The 17,349-nt window shown below is 40.4% G+C and overlaps 1 protein-coding gene across 2 annotated transcripts in view; it reads left to right on the plus strand.

The window, feature by feature from the left end:
- The window catches only part of CFAP54 (cilia and flagella associated protein 54), a 324,342-nt gene that overhangs the window by 11,759 nt on the left and 295,234 nt on the right, over window positions 1–17,349 (plus strand). For both annotated transcript variants that reach the window (XM_068971780.1, XM_068971781.1), the window contains exons 3-5: window positions 4,155–4,298; window positions 7,765–7,936; window positions 12,394–12,452. In XM_068971780.1, the coding sequence (XP_068827881.1) occupies window positions 4,155–4,298; window positions 7,765–7,936; window positions 12,394–12,452 (375 nt within the window). The remainder of the gene's footprint in view (window positions 1–4,154; window positions 4,299–7,764; window positions 7,937–12,393; window positions 12,453–17,349) is intronic.

A 17,349-nucleotide genomic window follows, 5' to 3' on the forward strand; every position in this document is an offset into this window, starting at 1 on the left:
AAAGAGCCCAAATGAAACTCATTTGGCTAATTATTATTATTGGATAGCATTCCTCTTTTACACGATTTGATTTTTTGTTGTTGTTGGAAAAACCCAAGGGAATATGTAAAAATTTTAATGAGGCACAGTGACAGAGAAAGTGTTCACTTTAAAATTTTGTAGTTGGGATTCTCCAGAGGTGAGTGGTTCCTGAACGGAAAGACAGTTGGCTGAGGCTGAGCAGGAGCACAGCCCATAGTTACCAGAGGGTGTGGTAGGCGCCCAACAGGAAATGCTGAGTCATCATGTTCCTACCTCATACAAAGGAGCCCAGACACCACTTCCTGTTGTTTTTCACATGGCTGACCTTACCCACAGCTCTTGCAGGGCCTTGCTGCTGTGTTGCTTGTTTCCAGGTGCCTTGTTTCAGTGACCTTCAGCTCCTTCTCAACACTTTGCCGTATGTAATTGCAGCAGTCATTCCATACAGGCCCCAGTTCTTACTCAGTGTTGTATTCCAACCGAGTTCCTGCCTTATTTCTAGTTCCATTATCAATGCCTGGGTCTTGGATTGCTGCGGACTCATGGACTTGGTTTGATAAGACCACACCGAGGCTGGGTTTTCAGTTAATGAAAATGTGAATTTTTCCCCATAACCTCTGGCTTGGGCCCAAATTATTGCAAGTTAAATATGATATCTTTGGCACATGTATTAATAGGCTCCTTGGACCAAGTGTTATTTTATACAAAGTGATTTTAGGCCAGACATGGGAGGTATTCTGTCTGTTACCAAGCCAGGTCTGTTTTCCTGACATGAAGTGAGCCAAGTACTGAGCCGCTGAGGTTTGCAGCAGAGAAACAGTTAATTCACAAGGCAACCAGGCAAGGAACAAGTCAGAGATCTGCCTCCTGGAAAGCGAGGGAGTTGGGATATTTATGAGATATCAACAGTGTGGTCTTAGGCTCAGGGAAAGGTGTTTGGAGGTAGGGGGAAAGGTGAGGTAGTCGGAGTTCTGCACAGGAACACCTGGGTTATGTGTGTATTCAAAATGGAGGTGCATAGCCTGATGGGAGCCCAGAGCTTTTCAGCCTCTGATGTCAAAAGGCTGGTCAAGAGATGCCTGGGCAGGCCTAATTTTAGGGTTGGGCATCCCAACCTTCCCCCAGTTGGCTGGCTCTAGGCAAGAGCTGACTCTAGCTCCTGTAAAACAACTGGACAGCCTGAAGCTGTCCGTTCAGTTCAGTTGCTCAGTCATGTCTGACTCTGTGACTCCATGGACTGCAGCACCCCAGACTTCCCTATCCATCACCAGCTCCCAGAGCTTGCTCAAACTCATGTCCATCAAGTCAGTGATGCCATACAACCATCTCATCCTCTGTTCCATTCTCCTCCTGCCTCCAATCTTTCCCAGCATCAGGGTCTTTTCCAATGGGTCAGTTCTTCCCATCAGGTGACCGAAGTATTGGATTTCAGCTTCAGTGTCAGTCCTTCAAATGAATATTCAGGACAGATTTCCTTTAGGACGGACTGGTTCGATCTCCTTGCAGTCCAAGGGACTCTCAAGAGTCTTCTCCAACACCACAGTTCAAAAACATCAATTTTTCGGTGCTCAGCTTTCTTTATACTCCAACTCTCACATTCATACATGACTACTGGAAAAATCACAGCTCTGACTAAATGGACTTTAGTTGGCAAAGTAATGTCTATGCATCTTAATATGCTGTCCAGATGGGTCATAGCTTTTCTTCCAAGGAGCAAGGGTTTTTAATTTCATGGCTGCAGTCAGCATCTGCAGTGATTTTGGACCCCCTCAAAATAAAGTCTATCACAATGCTTCCATTGTTTCCCCATCTATTTGCCATGAAGTGATGGGACCAGATGGCCATGATCTTTGTTTTTTGAATTTTGAATTTTAAGTCAACTTTTTCACTCTCCTCTTTCACTTTCATCAAGAGGCTCTTTAGTTCTTTGCTTTCTGCCATGAAGGTGGGAAGGTTCGCAGTTAAGGAAAGAAAGAAAGAAAAAAAGAACTAAAGCTATCTTAATCAGTGAAGGTAGTTTACAAACAAAGGGCTTTTAACAAACTCTTCCCTTATCTGTTGTTCTGTAAGACAAGCTCATGAATTTCTACTTGTTATGAGCCTCTCTTAACTCTTTGGGGGCACAGTTTCAAATCGTCTTACGTCTACAGTTTCTCAGCTTCATTTTCCTCCTCCATTTCTATTTTCTGGGCTTGAATCTTTTTGGAAATTTACCGAATAGAGGCAAAGATGCAGAGGAACTTGCATAAGGGAGCACTAAGATCTATTTTCAGCTGCCCAAATTAAAGAATCCTCTCAGCTCCATGTAATTGGACTATGGTTCTTAGAGACTTGAAAATGCAGAGTTTGGAAAACTACAGAAAAAGAAACCAAGTGAGATCCAACTTGTAAGCTATATTCATGTGAAATGGAATAACAGTTTTCATAAGAATTAGATGAGTGCCCTGCTCTTTATTTTTATACTTCTTCTCAATATAATGAGGCTTCCCTGGTAGTTCATATGGTAAGGAATCTGCCTGCAATGCAGGAGACCTGGGTTTAATACTTGGGTCAGGAAGATCCCCTGGAGAAAGAAATGGCACCCCACTCCAGTATTCTTACCTGGAGAATTTCATAATAAGGAGCTGGTGATATACAACACGGTCTGAGGTCGTTTCAGGAGTATCCAGATGGCTGGAGGGAGGAAGAAGGAACATGTTAGAAGTTGATAAAGCAAGTTGATAATCGGTATTGGCCAAGCATTCAGAGTATTTCAGGTAGAATATCTAAAAGATTTACTAAAGAAACAAAGAAAATGTTTTAACTACTTTTCACTGATGGGAAAGTGGGCCGGTAAAGGTATTTATAACCCTGGAAACAAACTTGAGTGGTTACTTTGGTTTCTAGAATCTATTTTTATTTTAGTTACAGTAAAGCTCATCTTGTTGGACTACTCTTGTTTTGAACCTAGATTTGAATTCATTATGTGAATCAAGTTAGAATGGAAAAGATTCAGAATTAATTAGTGAGCAAGTAACAAACAAGTCAATAGAAATAGGAACAAAAGAGCGTTTTGACTCTGAATCTGCAGAGGGGCAAGGTAACCCAAGAGGCAGTTCACACCCAGGGCAGCTGCTCTTCCTGGAAACACAGTCACATGGGAAGAAGCAGAGGAAGGGCTGTAGCTGACTCATCTGTGGAGCCCTGCTGGCATCCACTGTCCTGAAACTCTCCAGGTCAGCTGTGCCCTGTGGGCTTCAGAAATGAGGCATCTGACTTTGTAATGGGAACCTAAGCATGCATTAGAACTGACGAGAATCGGTCAGCTCAGACTGATTGGTCCTGATGTAACTTCAGAAATGGGACACGAAAGAGCCAGCTCATCACCTGCAATCTTCTCTTCTCTTCTCCCTTCTTTCTTTTCTTCCTTCCTTTTTTTTCCTCTTCCTTCTTTTCTCTACCCACCCCCATTTTTTCTCCTCTTTCTAGCTGCCCTCCCCCACCTGTCCTTTCTTTTTTGGAGCTTAGGACGTATCAGAGAAGCAAGGCTGGTTAAACACCTCCTCCACCTCTGTGATTGAGTTGGTGGATTACTATCCTCTGTTGAGGTTGAACCTGTTGGATTTTGAGTATATCCAGGTATTACCACACACAATGCCCTGGGAAGTATCCCAGTCTTTGAAGTCTCATCTCACAATTGGTTTGTTGTGAGGAGAATTAAATAATGCACATGAATTGCCAAGAACAGTGTCTGTCATGGGTGTGTTTGGAAATAGTTGTGATAATATTAGTAATGATGTCATGGTGGAAGTAATAGTAATCATAGTAATTATCAACATTGCCATCATTGAGAATAATACGAATGTTGGGTGTGCTAAGTTGCTTCAGTCATATCTGAGTCTTAGTGACCCTGCCAGGCTCCTCTGTCCATGGGATTCTCCAGGCAAAAATACCTGAATGGGTTGCCATTCCCTCCTCTGGGGAATCTTTTTGACCCTAGGGATCAAACCCATGTCTCTTCTGTTTCTTGCATTGGCAGGTGGGTTCTTTAGCACTAGCGCCTCCTGGGAAACCCAATATCACCTAATTTTAATAATGATAAGAAAAATGGTATTTTAAAACCTTCATCGAGCTCCTCTTTTTTTTTATTTCAGGAATATAAATTGGCCCTTTTACAGTGCTATGGCAGATATCTTCAGCAGTTCAGCATCAACTTTGATGAGAATAAAGCAGACGTGAATCAATTCAAAACTGTCTTTTTCCCAAAAGGCTTTGGAGACAAAACTGCAGCACATACAGTAAGATGAAAGTGGTAGCTAAAATAGCTACCATTTATGATTAGTTGTGCAACAGTCTGTCCTTTAGCTGACAGCTTCTCAGTGTCTTTCATTTGCCTCGTGTGGTATTTACCTGTGTACTATAAGTTGCTTAATAAATATTTTCTGTGCTGGATGAGCAAGTGTACTCATTAACTTTTGTAAAGATGCTTTGGAGATTTTGTCACTATAATCACTTATTCATCCAGTAGGCAGTTTTATTATTATTATTATAACTAATATTGGTAGAATGCTTTTACTCTTCAAAGTACTTTGGAAAACATTGGCTTCTCACAATAACTCTATGAGTTAGATACTGTTATTATCCCTATTGTATAAGAGAGAAAAAGAAAGCTAATCACACAGTATAATAACTAGTGACTCTGGAGAGGAAACATAGATCTTTTGATATGAAAAAAAAACATGCTTTTTTCTAGTATACCAGCATTATTATGTTAATTACTACCGATGAGTCACTGGTTGAGCAGTTACCATGTGCTAGGTAGTCTTCTAAATGCTTTATATGAACTGTTATCTTGCATCCTCATTGCAGTCCTAAGAGATGGGTACTATTATGCCTCTTTTACAGATAAGAAACTGAGGTTTATTGGAGAGTAAAAATCCTAGTCGTTTTTAAGCAATAGACACAGTTGGTGTTTGAACCCTAATTCCTCTGAATCCGAGGCTGTGTTATTCCAAACTTAATGATTGTTCTAGGTCTTGAAAACAACATGTGGTTTAATAAGCAGAAATGTTGAAGCATGTTTGAAGGCACATTCAGTTTGCCTGTGACACAAGTACATGAATGAGAATACTGGGCAGTGTGAGTTGGTGCTTAATATGCAGGGGAGGGGTGGGGATCCTGATACCAAGAAATAATTGGAACACTAGCTGATTGTCCTACAGCTCAACTCGATTCTGACTCTATGAGGAGATAGAATCAGATTCCACAGGTTAAGGGTTCAGTCTTAGAAGACCACTTCCCATTCCACCCCATCCCATACTCACTTCAGATGCCAGTTGCAAGCTCCAGTTGTGACCTCTATTTCTGACTGACTGGCTATAAATCAGAGGTTCCTGCGACCCATCCTTGGGTTCAATAATTTGCTTTAGTGGCTCATGGAACTTGTGAAAACATTTTAGTTATTAGATTACAGGTTTATTATAAACGGACATAATGTAACTCAGGAACAGCCAGAGGGAAGAGGTACATAGAACAAGGCATGGGGAGAGGGAGTAGGGCTTCCATGGCCCCTGCAGGCACCCCACTCCCAGCACCTCCGTGTGTTCAGCATCTTGGAAACTTCCCAAACACCATCCTTTTGGGTTTTTATGCAGGCTTCATTGTTGTTGTTCAGTCACCGAGCCATGTCCAATTCTTTGAGACCTCACGGACTGTATTATGCCAGGCTCTTCTGTCTTCCACTATCTCCTGGAGTTTGCTCAAATTTATGTCCATTGAGTCGGTGATGCTATATTACCATCTCATCCTCTGCTGCCCCTTCTTTTGCGTTTAATGTTTCCCATCATCAGGATCTTTTCCAGTGAGTCAGCTCTTCCCATCAGGTGGGCAAAGTGTTGGAGCTTCAGCAACAATCCTTCCAATGAATATTCAGGGGTGATTTCCTTTAGGATTGACTGGTTTGATCTCCTTGCAGTCCAAGAGAGGGTTCATTGCATAATTGTGATTGATTGAATCATTGGCCATTGGTTGTAGATTCAACTTCCAGCCCCTGTCCCCTTCTCTGGAGGTCAGGGGATGGGACTGAAAGTGCTAAACCTCTAATCATATGGTTGGGTTCCTTGGCAACTTAACCTCTATCCTTAGCCACTTTCCAAAAGTCACCTCATTAACATAGCCAAAGATCTTTGTCACTCTCAACACTTAAAACAGTTCCAAGGGTTTGGGGGGGTTGTGAGCTAGAAACTGTGGATGAATAACAAACATATATGAGAAACATATTTTGGCCATCAGAGTGGCCAAATGTATATTTCTTATAAATTGTAATATCTCAGTGCCCCATTGGGAAGAGTGCTGAATGAAAAGTTGGAACTTTTGAGCCCCCGCTCCCCTACTACCCTGGCCCAGGCCTCCATATCTCTTATACTATTGTATTATCATTCTTCACTCAACCTCCCTAGCTGTGAAATCAGTTTATGGTGGCTAGAAATATATGTATCCAAGCAGACAATCTGCCTGGTAGAATAAGGCTCATTTGTGTTACTAAGAGTGTACACTCGCACAGCTTTAGTAGTTCTGATGTTTCTCTAGCCAAAATCACTCTCCTGAACTCCCCATCTATCCAGGTAACACCATAAAGATCTCATAATCAACATGTCCCAAATTGAACAAACATCTTTTCTCCAATAATTGGCTCCAGTCCATCACCCAAGCAGGAAACCATTGCAGACCTCTTCCTCTCTCTTACCTCTCACTTCTAATTGGATGTGAGATAATCCAAATGTCATGGATCTTAGATAAGACTTAGCTCTTTCCTTTCTCTTCATCCTCACTTTCAGAGCCCCATTTCAGGGCCCTTTTGTCTCTGGACAACCTCAGAAGCCTTTGATCTCTGCTAGCCTCTTGCATGTAGCTTTGTCTCCTGTCTGCTTTGCGTCTTTCATACTTTCATCAGAATTTATTTCCAAAAAGTGTAACTCAAATACTAGTCCACATTCCTTGGAATGGTGCCCATGTTCTAACCAGGGACCACTTCTATAGCTCAATTTGTCTTAAACCTTCTTACCCAACTTTAAACAAGACTTTCAGCTCAGTGACCACAGCAGTCACCTTAAGCATCCCTAACACTGTGTGTGCCTGGAAGGGTTTTTCCTCTGTCAGGAGCCTTGTCTTCCTCATCTTTGACTCCCTGTTGCTTAGCGGAGTGTGACAGAGAGGTGCTCAACAAACATTTGCTGACAGAATTGTGTATATACATAACATCTGAACTAATATGTTAACATGCCGTTAGGGAGACTTTTAAAAATTGTTTCAATCCTACAGTCTTGGAAGTAGGACTTTGTACTTTTTTTTTTTTTTGACTAAGGAAAGATGATCTTAACTAAATGGATGGTTTGAATAAACTTATTTTACCAAGTTTCTTTCCATGTGTTAGTCCACTAAGGCTGCTATAGATAAAATCCAGAAATTAGATGGCTTAAACAGCATTTATTGCTCATGGTTCTGGAGACTGGCGAGTCCAAGATCAGGGGGCTGGAAGACTCTGTGTCTGGTGAGGGCCTGCTTTCCCCCATGTTCTCATATGGCAGGCGGTGAGGTTTCAACATATACATTTTGGAAGGACACAAACATTCAGTCTCCTGTACTCTACTGATCAATTGAGTTAGTTATGCATAATTTGTTTCCATTTTAGTTTTTTACATTTTAAGAGGTACTTTCCTGAGTTGTATAAACATTATTTATATTCTTTTTTGTCATATGTTTCAGTTTCATGCTTTAAATGGCAAAAATATTTGCAACTACCAGCTGGTCTGTGACAGTGATGTGAACCTGCAGAATAAAGAGTCTGTGATCCACTGTCTGCAAATCTTGTCCTCCTTCAGGCTCATCATGCAGGTGGCTTTGCCACAGGAGCACCTGTGCTGGATTATCTTCAATGGTATATATCAATGTTCAATATTTTATTTTTCATTGTGTCTTTCAGGAAGTCATTTAAATGCCAAGTTCAATGCTGACTTGATTACCTTATGATTTAGATAACGTTCGTTTCATAAGAGGACAGTGGTGGGCTTTGTTACATTTTTATCACATTCTAGTTTGTCCTTATGAGCAGGGACTCATACAGCAAGTGTGTGGGTTTTCTGCTCAAGGGAGGATCAGAGCTGTGGAGATAATCAGTTTCATATATAAACAAAATAAGGGGCCACAGTTGGTAAGTTGATATTGGGTTGGCCAAAAGTTCATTCATGTTCTTCTATAACATCTTACAGAAAAGCCTGAACAAACTTTTTGGCCAAATAAATCTAAGTGGAGAAGGATCAGAGGGCCCTTGCAGGTTAGATTATTTCTAAGCATCATCTACTTATCAGTCCTCTCCTCAAATATTTTTGCCAGTGACTAGGGCTTCCTACATATCAACCTTCTCTTCCTACTTGTTTTTGAGTGAGGAACTCTGAGAATGTGCATGTATACGTGTATATGGTTTATTTATATACATATATATGCATTGTATAGATAGACATATGTATGCATTATATATGTCTCATAAAATGAATCTTATCTAAATCTTATCAAAATGTAACTTTTTTTTTTAATTTTAAGAGTTACAATTTAAATTCAACTTAAATCTCTTTAAAGTTACAATTTGAAGTTATAAGGAGTAACTTGCAATATTGTTCACTGGATCACATATTCTTGTAAGAAAAAGAATGACAGTCTGTTCTGAGTTTATAAGACAAGGGCAAAACAACTTGAAAGAAAGCATATTGGGTTTTCTCTCATCCATGGCAACTGACAGTATGTTTCCTAGTCTTTTCCTTCTTCACTGTCCCCAAATAATTTTTTTGACATTTTGACTGTAATCAGACCTTACATTTGCTACCAAAATGAGAGTGTCTCTGGGAGACATTTTTCAGGCCAGTGATTGTTAAACTTTTGCATCCCATCATCATCAGAGTTGCCAGGGCCATGTCTCCAGGTGAATTGCTCATGCATCTTGCAGGGACTGAGCTAGAGCAGAGCTTCTGTGCTCAAGAAAGGGCGATAGACCTGAGGGTTGGGCCCTGGGGTCAGGCTCTGCTTAAGAGGTGGAGATGATGCAGTGTGACTCCCTATCTGAAATGCTTCAAAGATTCCCACAAAACCACCCCCCTACCATTTTCTTTTTAAAAAAGATAGAACAATTCTTGTGTCTTCCACATCCTTATTCTGCTGTGTGCTTTTTCTTTGGCATCATGTTCTAGATTTTATCCTGTTTCCTAAATATTTTCCTGCTCAACACTATGGTTTTAGAATCTAGCCATGTTCCTATATGTAAACCTGGTTTGTTAACTGCCTGCTGAATTGTATTCGGCAGAGACCCATAATAAGGATGGGCACCTGGTTTGCCCTGCCTCTCTAAACTTACAGACAATTCTGTAGTGAGTATCCTCACATCGGTCCTTTTATGGACCCGTGTGAGAGTTTTCTGGAATGTACGCCCAGGAGTGGGGTTGCTGGACTGTGGGAGATACATGCACTTAGTGTCATCAGTTGTCATCCTTGTTTTAATTAATTCATCTCAAACTTAAGTACCAGGCATTGTTCTAGGTGTTAGGGATACAGGAGTGGACAACACACTAAACCCCTGTTTCTCATGCTGCCATATAGTACTTCAGAGAGATGATAAATCAAAACTAAGTGATGTGTCAGGTGGTGATGAGAACTGTTTGTGTGTATGCTTAGTCATGTCTGACTTTTTTGTGACCCCATGGACTGCAGCCCACCAGTCTCCTCTTCCACTGGACTTCCCAGTTAAGAGTACTGGAGTGGGTTGCCGTTTCCTTCTCCTGGAGATCTTCTCGACCCAGGGATCAAACCCTCATCTCTTGCATTGGCAGGCAGATTCTTTTACCACTGAGCCACCTGGAAAGCCCCTGATGATGAGAGCTATGGAGGGAAATAAAGTCTAGAAAGGGATTAGTGAGAGTGATGGCTGGTCTGGGGCCTGGGCTGCAATTTTAAATAGAATGGTCAGGGTAGACCTCACTGGAGATTTGAACAAACACCTGGCTGAGACATCTGAGCATTCAGGGCAAGGGCATTCCGACTGGGAGATTAGCAAATGCAAAGGCCTTGTAGTTTTAAAACTTTGGAATTTGAGTTGTGAAAAAATGACCTGCAGTCAATTTCTTAAAATATATTTGAACTTTCCTGCTAAACATTAACACTCTTTAATTGACTATTATACAATTATAAGAGTTGGTTTCTTAAGTTATTTAATCAATCTTGGTTCTTTCACAAAATCTAACTGGGTAAATGAATATTGGATAATATTGGATAATATCTGACTTCCCAACTAACCTGAACCCAAATCATTTAAGCCTTCAAATAGTCAGATTATTTTGGTGGTGGCTGTCTTTGATGAAAAGGAGTCACATGTCAAGGAATCACCTGTCACAAGTCACAAGTCACTCTGTATCAGGGATTTGGGTAAAATATCAAACTAAGTTCCAGAGGCATTCTGAGATCATAAAGATTCAGTCTGTGCTCCATTTTGAACCATTTACTCTGTCCATTGGGCTTCTGCAGTGGAATCTGTAAGCCATGCCAATATCCTGAACCATCAGGGAAGAATTCCATTATGGTCAGGATGCACTGGGGTGCAAAGATTAAAGGTACATCTTTGAAGTATCAAGGGCCCTTGTTATTCTTGAGGGTGGTCTCCTGGGGCTTTCTGAAGCCCCCCAGTTCCCATTGCTGAATGTTGGTCTTGAGTTCCCTGCTCACACCTGTGTCATGTGTTTGGTGAAGAGTCACATGTCTCCTATGTATATCCTCACTAGGTGATTTTTTTCCTAAGTAACACAGTTATACAGATCAAGTCAACAAAGCCAAGTTAAGAATGCTGAGCCTGAGCTCTTACTAGCTGAGGAATTTTTCCCTGCTGGATCTTACTGGAGATAAACAATTCTACGTCATGAAAGCAGGCACATTAAGAATGCTGAGGCCCTGAATGCGAAGGACTTAATTGCATTTTCTGTGAACTTTATGGTTGTTTAAGTATTTAAGATTTTATTCAGTATATTTTGGTCACTGATTTATGTCACGTTTGTTATGCTAGCAGGTGTATTGTAATCAAGGGATATGTGTTTTGGAGCAGGTGCTATTTTCTCAGAAGCTTTTTAAGTTTAAAAGTGAACATAGGATTTGTAATTGTTGAATTGTGGCGGTTATGAATTTTAGATCAGATATTTAGATTCTTGCCATTATAATTAAATGCCTTTTTAAAGCATGCTATACTGTCTTTCTGAAGTGACTTAGCAGCAGCAGCATACTGTTTTTTGGGTTATGTTTATAGCCTGATAATATGTTTTCTATGTAGAAAGATATACAGTGATGTCATTCTCCACTTGTCCTCCAAATGCTACCATGAAATGAGCTGTCTATCTTCATTTGATTATTGGCCTGATTTAAAAAATGATCGTACTTGAATGATCTTACATAGAAGTTAGAAATGGCATTTTTCATCAAAGTGCTTATGGGATATACTTAATAATGGGATAGATATTATATGAAACAGCAAATGAATATAATGTAACCTATTATGCATTATGAGTTTTAAATTATGAGTTTCTTTGTTGAGTATTGTCTTATATGATTAAATATGTATTCTGGTCTTATTTGGAGATAAATCTTTAGTTATGCAACTGTGAGGAAGCCATGGGAACCAATAAAATTTTATATGAATTAATAAAACCACAAAGTACATATATTATGCTATTAAAATATCCTTTTGTTCAGTATATTTCAAAACTTAAACTTATGTTTAGCTGTGGAGCTTGATCTACATTTTATTGGAAGAGCTTGGACTGTAACTTATGGCCCTGATACTAGCTGGCTAAACAAATACCTCAACTATGTCCCAGTCATGAGCTGGCTTTGTTTTATAGTAAGGTTTGGGTTTCCCTGGTGACTCCAAGGGTAAAGCATCTGCCTACAATGCAGGAGACCCGGATTCGATCCCTAAATCCAGGGATCCCCTGGAGAAGGAAATGGCAACCCACTCCAGTACTCCTGCCTGGAAAATCCCATGGACTGAGAAGCCATGGGGTCGCAAAGAGTTGGACACAACTGAGCGACTTCACTTTCACTTCTCACTGACCTGTACTTTAAAATGCCGTTAAAGTAAGACTAAAAGTTTCCTGTGTTAACATTTAAAAATATGGTCATATTAATTCTTTTAAAAATTTAGCTGCAAGTTACAAAAAGTTTTATAATGATTATAACTTTGGCCATTATCAGATTTTCTCATGAGAGAGTCATTTGTTTTGGGAACTACCAACTTAAACTATAGAAAGTGGAATGTAAAGTTCTATCATGTGACTATAAAACATATTAATCTTTTTCTCCATCTAGGTACCATTTACATTTACACTATTTGCAGAAAATTGATGATCAGAGGTCATTCTTCCAAGGTATGAAATTTACTGTCAGAATATCTTCCCCTGTATTTCCTGGTTTTCTTAAGGCTTTTGTTAGCATTGAATGCTAAACAAAAAAAATTTAATGACTTAGTGTCACAAAAGTTAGTGGCTGTATTTGTATTACTAGGTATACTGTTTTTAGTTTTCCTTTAACATGATCGTAAATAAAAATGTAGACAGTAAAGTATTCATGAAAAGAATTTCCCAAATGGATAGATATTTCTCCAGGGTCCCTCAGTCTTTCAGGTTAGTTGTAACTTGTCAATATGATACTGAATATCCATCTAATAACTATATCTCTAGGTAGGGTAGCCATCCATTCTAGCTTGTCCAGGACAGTCCTGGTTTATGCCTGCTGTCCTGGAGTAATTATTAATAGTGCTCACTTTTACTTTTAAAAGTATTGTAGTTTGGATGGTAAACTATGGTTAGCCTGTGTGTGACTTGCTGTGGAGCTCGGACCACATTTGCTTGAAGAACTTGGCCTGTACTTATGGCCCAGATACTTGATGGGTGAACAAACACTTCAGCTATGTCAGTCATGAGCTGACGTTGTTTTTAGTAAGATTCGCACTGACCAGTACTCACTGCTTAGTTTTAGCTGGAGGGAATGGCTTCTGTTGACTTCCTTACCATGTTGGTAGCACCTTTGTCTGCAGGAGACATATTTATTCCCTGTGTTCACTAACCAGTCATTGGAAGGTAGGCCAAGAAAGGACAATATTCTCTCCTTGAGACCGTGCTTGAGTTGTTTCTGGCATTTGCAACATTGCTATTTGAGTCTTCTCTGCTGCTGCTGCCATTGCCTTCTCTGTGAGTCTTCTCTATTGTATGTAAAAACTTGCTCTGAATATTTGGACACTCGGGACAGATATTATTTTCCTTATTTCCTCAAAACATAGCCAAGTATCTTAAAAACTGACAACACTTAAAAAAATAGATGCCAAGATATTTGCATGCTTAACAGATAGCATTAATTGTGTGTTCTCTCTGTTTTGTTCCTTGTATTTAAAAGCTCTATTATTGACAGTGACTTAACAAACTCTATGCCAGCTTTTTGAGTGTGAATTAAAACAAGGAGAGGCTGTACCATGCATAATTTAAATTTGGCCTACAGACTATTGCAACGATTCTCTATTCAGTTCCAGATGATTTCCTGAAAGGAATTTAGGAAATCTCCTGTTGTGCTTGCTGTGGCAACAAATAACTGCTCCACAGAATCACAATGGTTTGGTCTGCTTATAACATTCGTCTGACAAGGCTTTGAAGGGCAGAGATGTCTGTGCCAACATTTAACTGTTGGTGTTTGTACTTGCTAATGCTGAGGGAATTTTGATTTAACGTGATAGCCATCTTAAAATAATTTCTTATTTATAATCTGTGTAAGATTTCTTCTCTCCCCCTCATATAACGTGAGTTTATCATTGACAGAATAAGGAAGGCCGGAAGGAGGATCATTTCATAGACCCGGTCTTGTGGAGTGGGAGTTGAGGGAGTGAGGAATGCAAGAATTTTGGGATGGTGGGTGGCTGCACAGTTGGCACTTGCAGATCAGGCTGGAATTCTTTCAATGTATGTTCAGTGTAATAACATTCAAGGAAATTAATTTTTTACCCTGAAACTCACAAACCCTCAGCTGATGAGTCAACTCCTGAGCTGAGACTCTACATGGACTCGATGGGTCCGTTAAATGGGGACAAGCCCTTGGCAGTCCGGCACCATCTGAATGCTCCTGATTTTGTAGCTACTTTAGAGTTCAAATCCATTACAGTTCAGAACAGGAGAAACAGACATGGGGTCCTCAGGTTTTTAGTGGTGTCAACCCAGAGCAATCTAAACTATTCCTATAGGATTTGGTAATTATGATTACCACTTGTTATTTTTGATTATTTATCGAATCCCTACTATGTGCTAAGTGCTGTGTGAAGGGCTCTGCATACACAGTAATACCTTGGTAGTCTTACGAGGGTAAGACCTTAAGACTGTCATCACCGTCCTTTGTTGAATGAATGTTTACCATCTCTCAGGTATGCTTCTAAGCCATTTTCATATATTACTCATTGAATTCTCACACCAGCACTTGGAGAAGGTAGCATTATCACTTTCATCTTACAGATGAGGAAGCTGAGGCTTGGAAGGGTTAATTTGCTCAAGGTCGCGTATCTAGTTAGGATAGTTAGAGATGTAGCTGAGGCCAGAGCCGATGCCACTGTGTACTGGCCCTCAACCCCATCAGAACAAGGCGAGTCTGTTGACAAGTTCCATGACCCACCCTGTTTTGGTTCATCTCTGCAAATGGAGTTGTATGGAAGCTCCTGATACAATGTTGAAATATTTTCTCTTTTATTTATTTGGCTGCACTGGGTCTTAGTTGCGGTATACCGATTCTTTATTTTAGTTGAAGCATGCGGGATCTAGTTCCCTGATCAGGAATCCAACCTGGGCCCCTGCATTGGTAGTGCAGAATCCTTGCCACTGGACCACCAGGAAAGTCCCTGAATATTTTCTGACATGACTCTGAAGGTGTCCTGAAGACCAAGACTACTCAGGGCTCTTCTGAGATGGGAAGCACTTTTGAGCTGAGGCAAGGCCACCAACATACACTTAGCGAATGCAGGGAGGGCAGTTTTCTGAAGCCTGTTTCTCTGAAGATACGTGGCCATTTGCTTTCCCTTATGGTAAAGGGTGTAGTTTCTTCTAAGGCATTTGCAACTGTAATATAGTATTCAGCAAACATTAAAGAATTCAGTAGAATCTATTCATTCTAAAAAAATGTTGATTTCTGTTTCACTTTCCTATGAAACTGAAATTGTTTGATCACATTTGTGGCTTGAACAATGGTTGTCAGATTCTTCCACAGAACATCACATAAAGTTCAGGTCCAGACTTTAAAGTTCCTCTCTGCTCCCCTCAAAGGCTGTAAACCGAAATAAGCGACGCTGCACTGCCATCTTGTGGCTCAGCTGGTTAATCCTTGTGTGGTTCTTCCTACTGGACCCCTTAACCATGCTCTTGCTAGGCTCCTAAAATTTATTTTTTTCAAAGTTTTGTTCTGTTTTCTTTTAATGAAGAGACTAGTCCTGCTGCAATCATCAAATTTTTGTTAATAGAGATAATTCTTTCTTTTATGGGCGAGAAAAAAATGCTGCAATCAAATTAAGTAGTTTTTTTTTTTGAAATGGCATTTCAGCTTTGAAACCTGAACGATGGTTTCTCAGAACCCTCAGTGGAATGATGGCTTTTCTTCTCTTCATTGTAGTTGCCCCATGTAGTGGGAACAATCCTGCTGCCCTTAGGAGTCCAGAGACCCGAATTCCAGCCCCAGCTCTGTCACTTCCAAGCAGTTTAGCCTCTTGGAGTCAGATTAGGTTACTTTTAAGGGTCCGTCTGGCACTAAAATCTGTGATGTGGGATCTTTTATACTAAATCTGAGACCACACTCAAATATTATGTGAACAACTGGTAATTGTAGCTAGTTTTATTTTGAAGTATGAAATTTTGAGTACTAGGAATCCTGAGAGCTTTGAAAGCCACGTGGATATAAAGGGGGAAAAATTTGTACATGATTTGATCCCACACCCCACAAACCACAACTATATGAATGCAAAAATCCACAATAGGATTTCTTTATAGCAGATAACGTGAAACTCAGGAATTTTGATAACTATTAATTCCATTTTAGTTCACAGTGTGGCAAAATTAGCAAACAATGACAGAAACAATTAAAGCAGCAATAAAGCAACCCCAGGTTGACTTAATAGAGATATAGGGACCAGAACCAGAGAGTGAGAGTTTGTGGTCTAGTCATATACTGTACAGGGACATTGACCACCTTAAATAATACCATGGAGTCAGACACGACTGAGCGACTGAACTGAACTGAACCGAAGAGAGGGAAGCTCTGTCCTGGGAGGACAGAAGTGTTTGGGGATCTTTGTCCTGGAGAGTGCTGGGGGAGTGGGCAGGCTGCATAGGTGCTTTCAGATTCTTGGAAGGCTGTATAATTGTCAAGTTGAGTCTTGAGTGGTCTTGGGCTGTTCTAGAAGGCATAACTAGGACGAATGCACTAGAGGTGTATCAAGGTGGTTGCATTTCAGGTTAAAGAAGATCATGTTTAGAAGCGTCTTCTTATGCCACGTGGTACATTCCTTGTTGTTTGTGGGCAGAGGAGGTGAGGGACATCAGGTAGTGGTGCTGGTGATGTTGAGGGAATGAAATTAGATTCTCAGCCCCTTGATGCTATGATTACTAGAAATATGTAGCATCAGGAACTGAAACTTTTCAATGAAGGTCTGTTGTCAATCAATCAGCAGAAATTTGTTGTTAATAACAATTGCATTGTTGCAATTAGCTCCTTGGGCTTCCCTTGTGGCTCAGCTGGTAAAGAATCTGCCTGCAATACAGGAGACCCTGGTTTGATTCCTGGGTCAGGAAGATCCCCTGGAGAAGGGATAGGCTATCCACTCCAGTACTTTTGGGCTTGCCTTGTGTAGCTCAGCTGGTAAAGAATCTGCCTGCAATGTGGGAGACCTGGGTTTAATCGCTGGGTTGGGAAGATCCCCTGGAGAAGGGAAGGGCTACCCACTCCAGTATTTAGGCCTGGAGAATTTCATGGACTGTATAGTCCACGGGGTCACAAAGAGCTGGACACGACTGAGTCACTTTCACTTTCATACCTTTCATAATTAGCTCCTAGACTAGTGTTGACACTTGGTAAATGTTAATAGGAATAAGCTGAGCTCATAGGACTCTAGGAGCTAGGCAGGAAGACATCGTAAAATGGCTAACTTGAGATTTTGAGTTCTTGAAATTCTTCTCTAACTTTTAAATGCCTATTTTTTAGTTGACTCATTATTTGTGTATTTTTAACGTCAGTGACTTGTGCTCA

Source organism: Capricornis sumatraensis, chromosome 4 (assembly GCF_032405125.1).
Source record: "Capricornis sumatraensis isolate serow.1 chromosome 4, serow.2, whole genome shotgun sequence".
Lineage (NCBI taxonomy): Eukaryota > Metazoa > Chordata > Mammalia > Artiodactyla > Bovidae > Capricornis > Capricornis sumatraensis.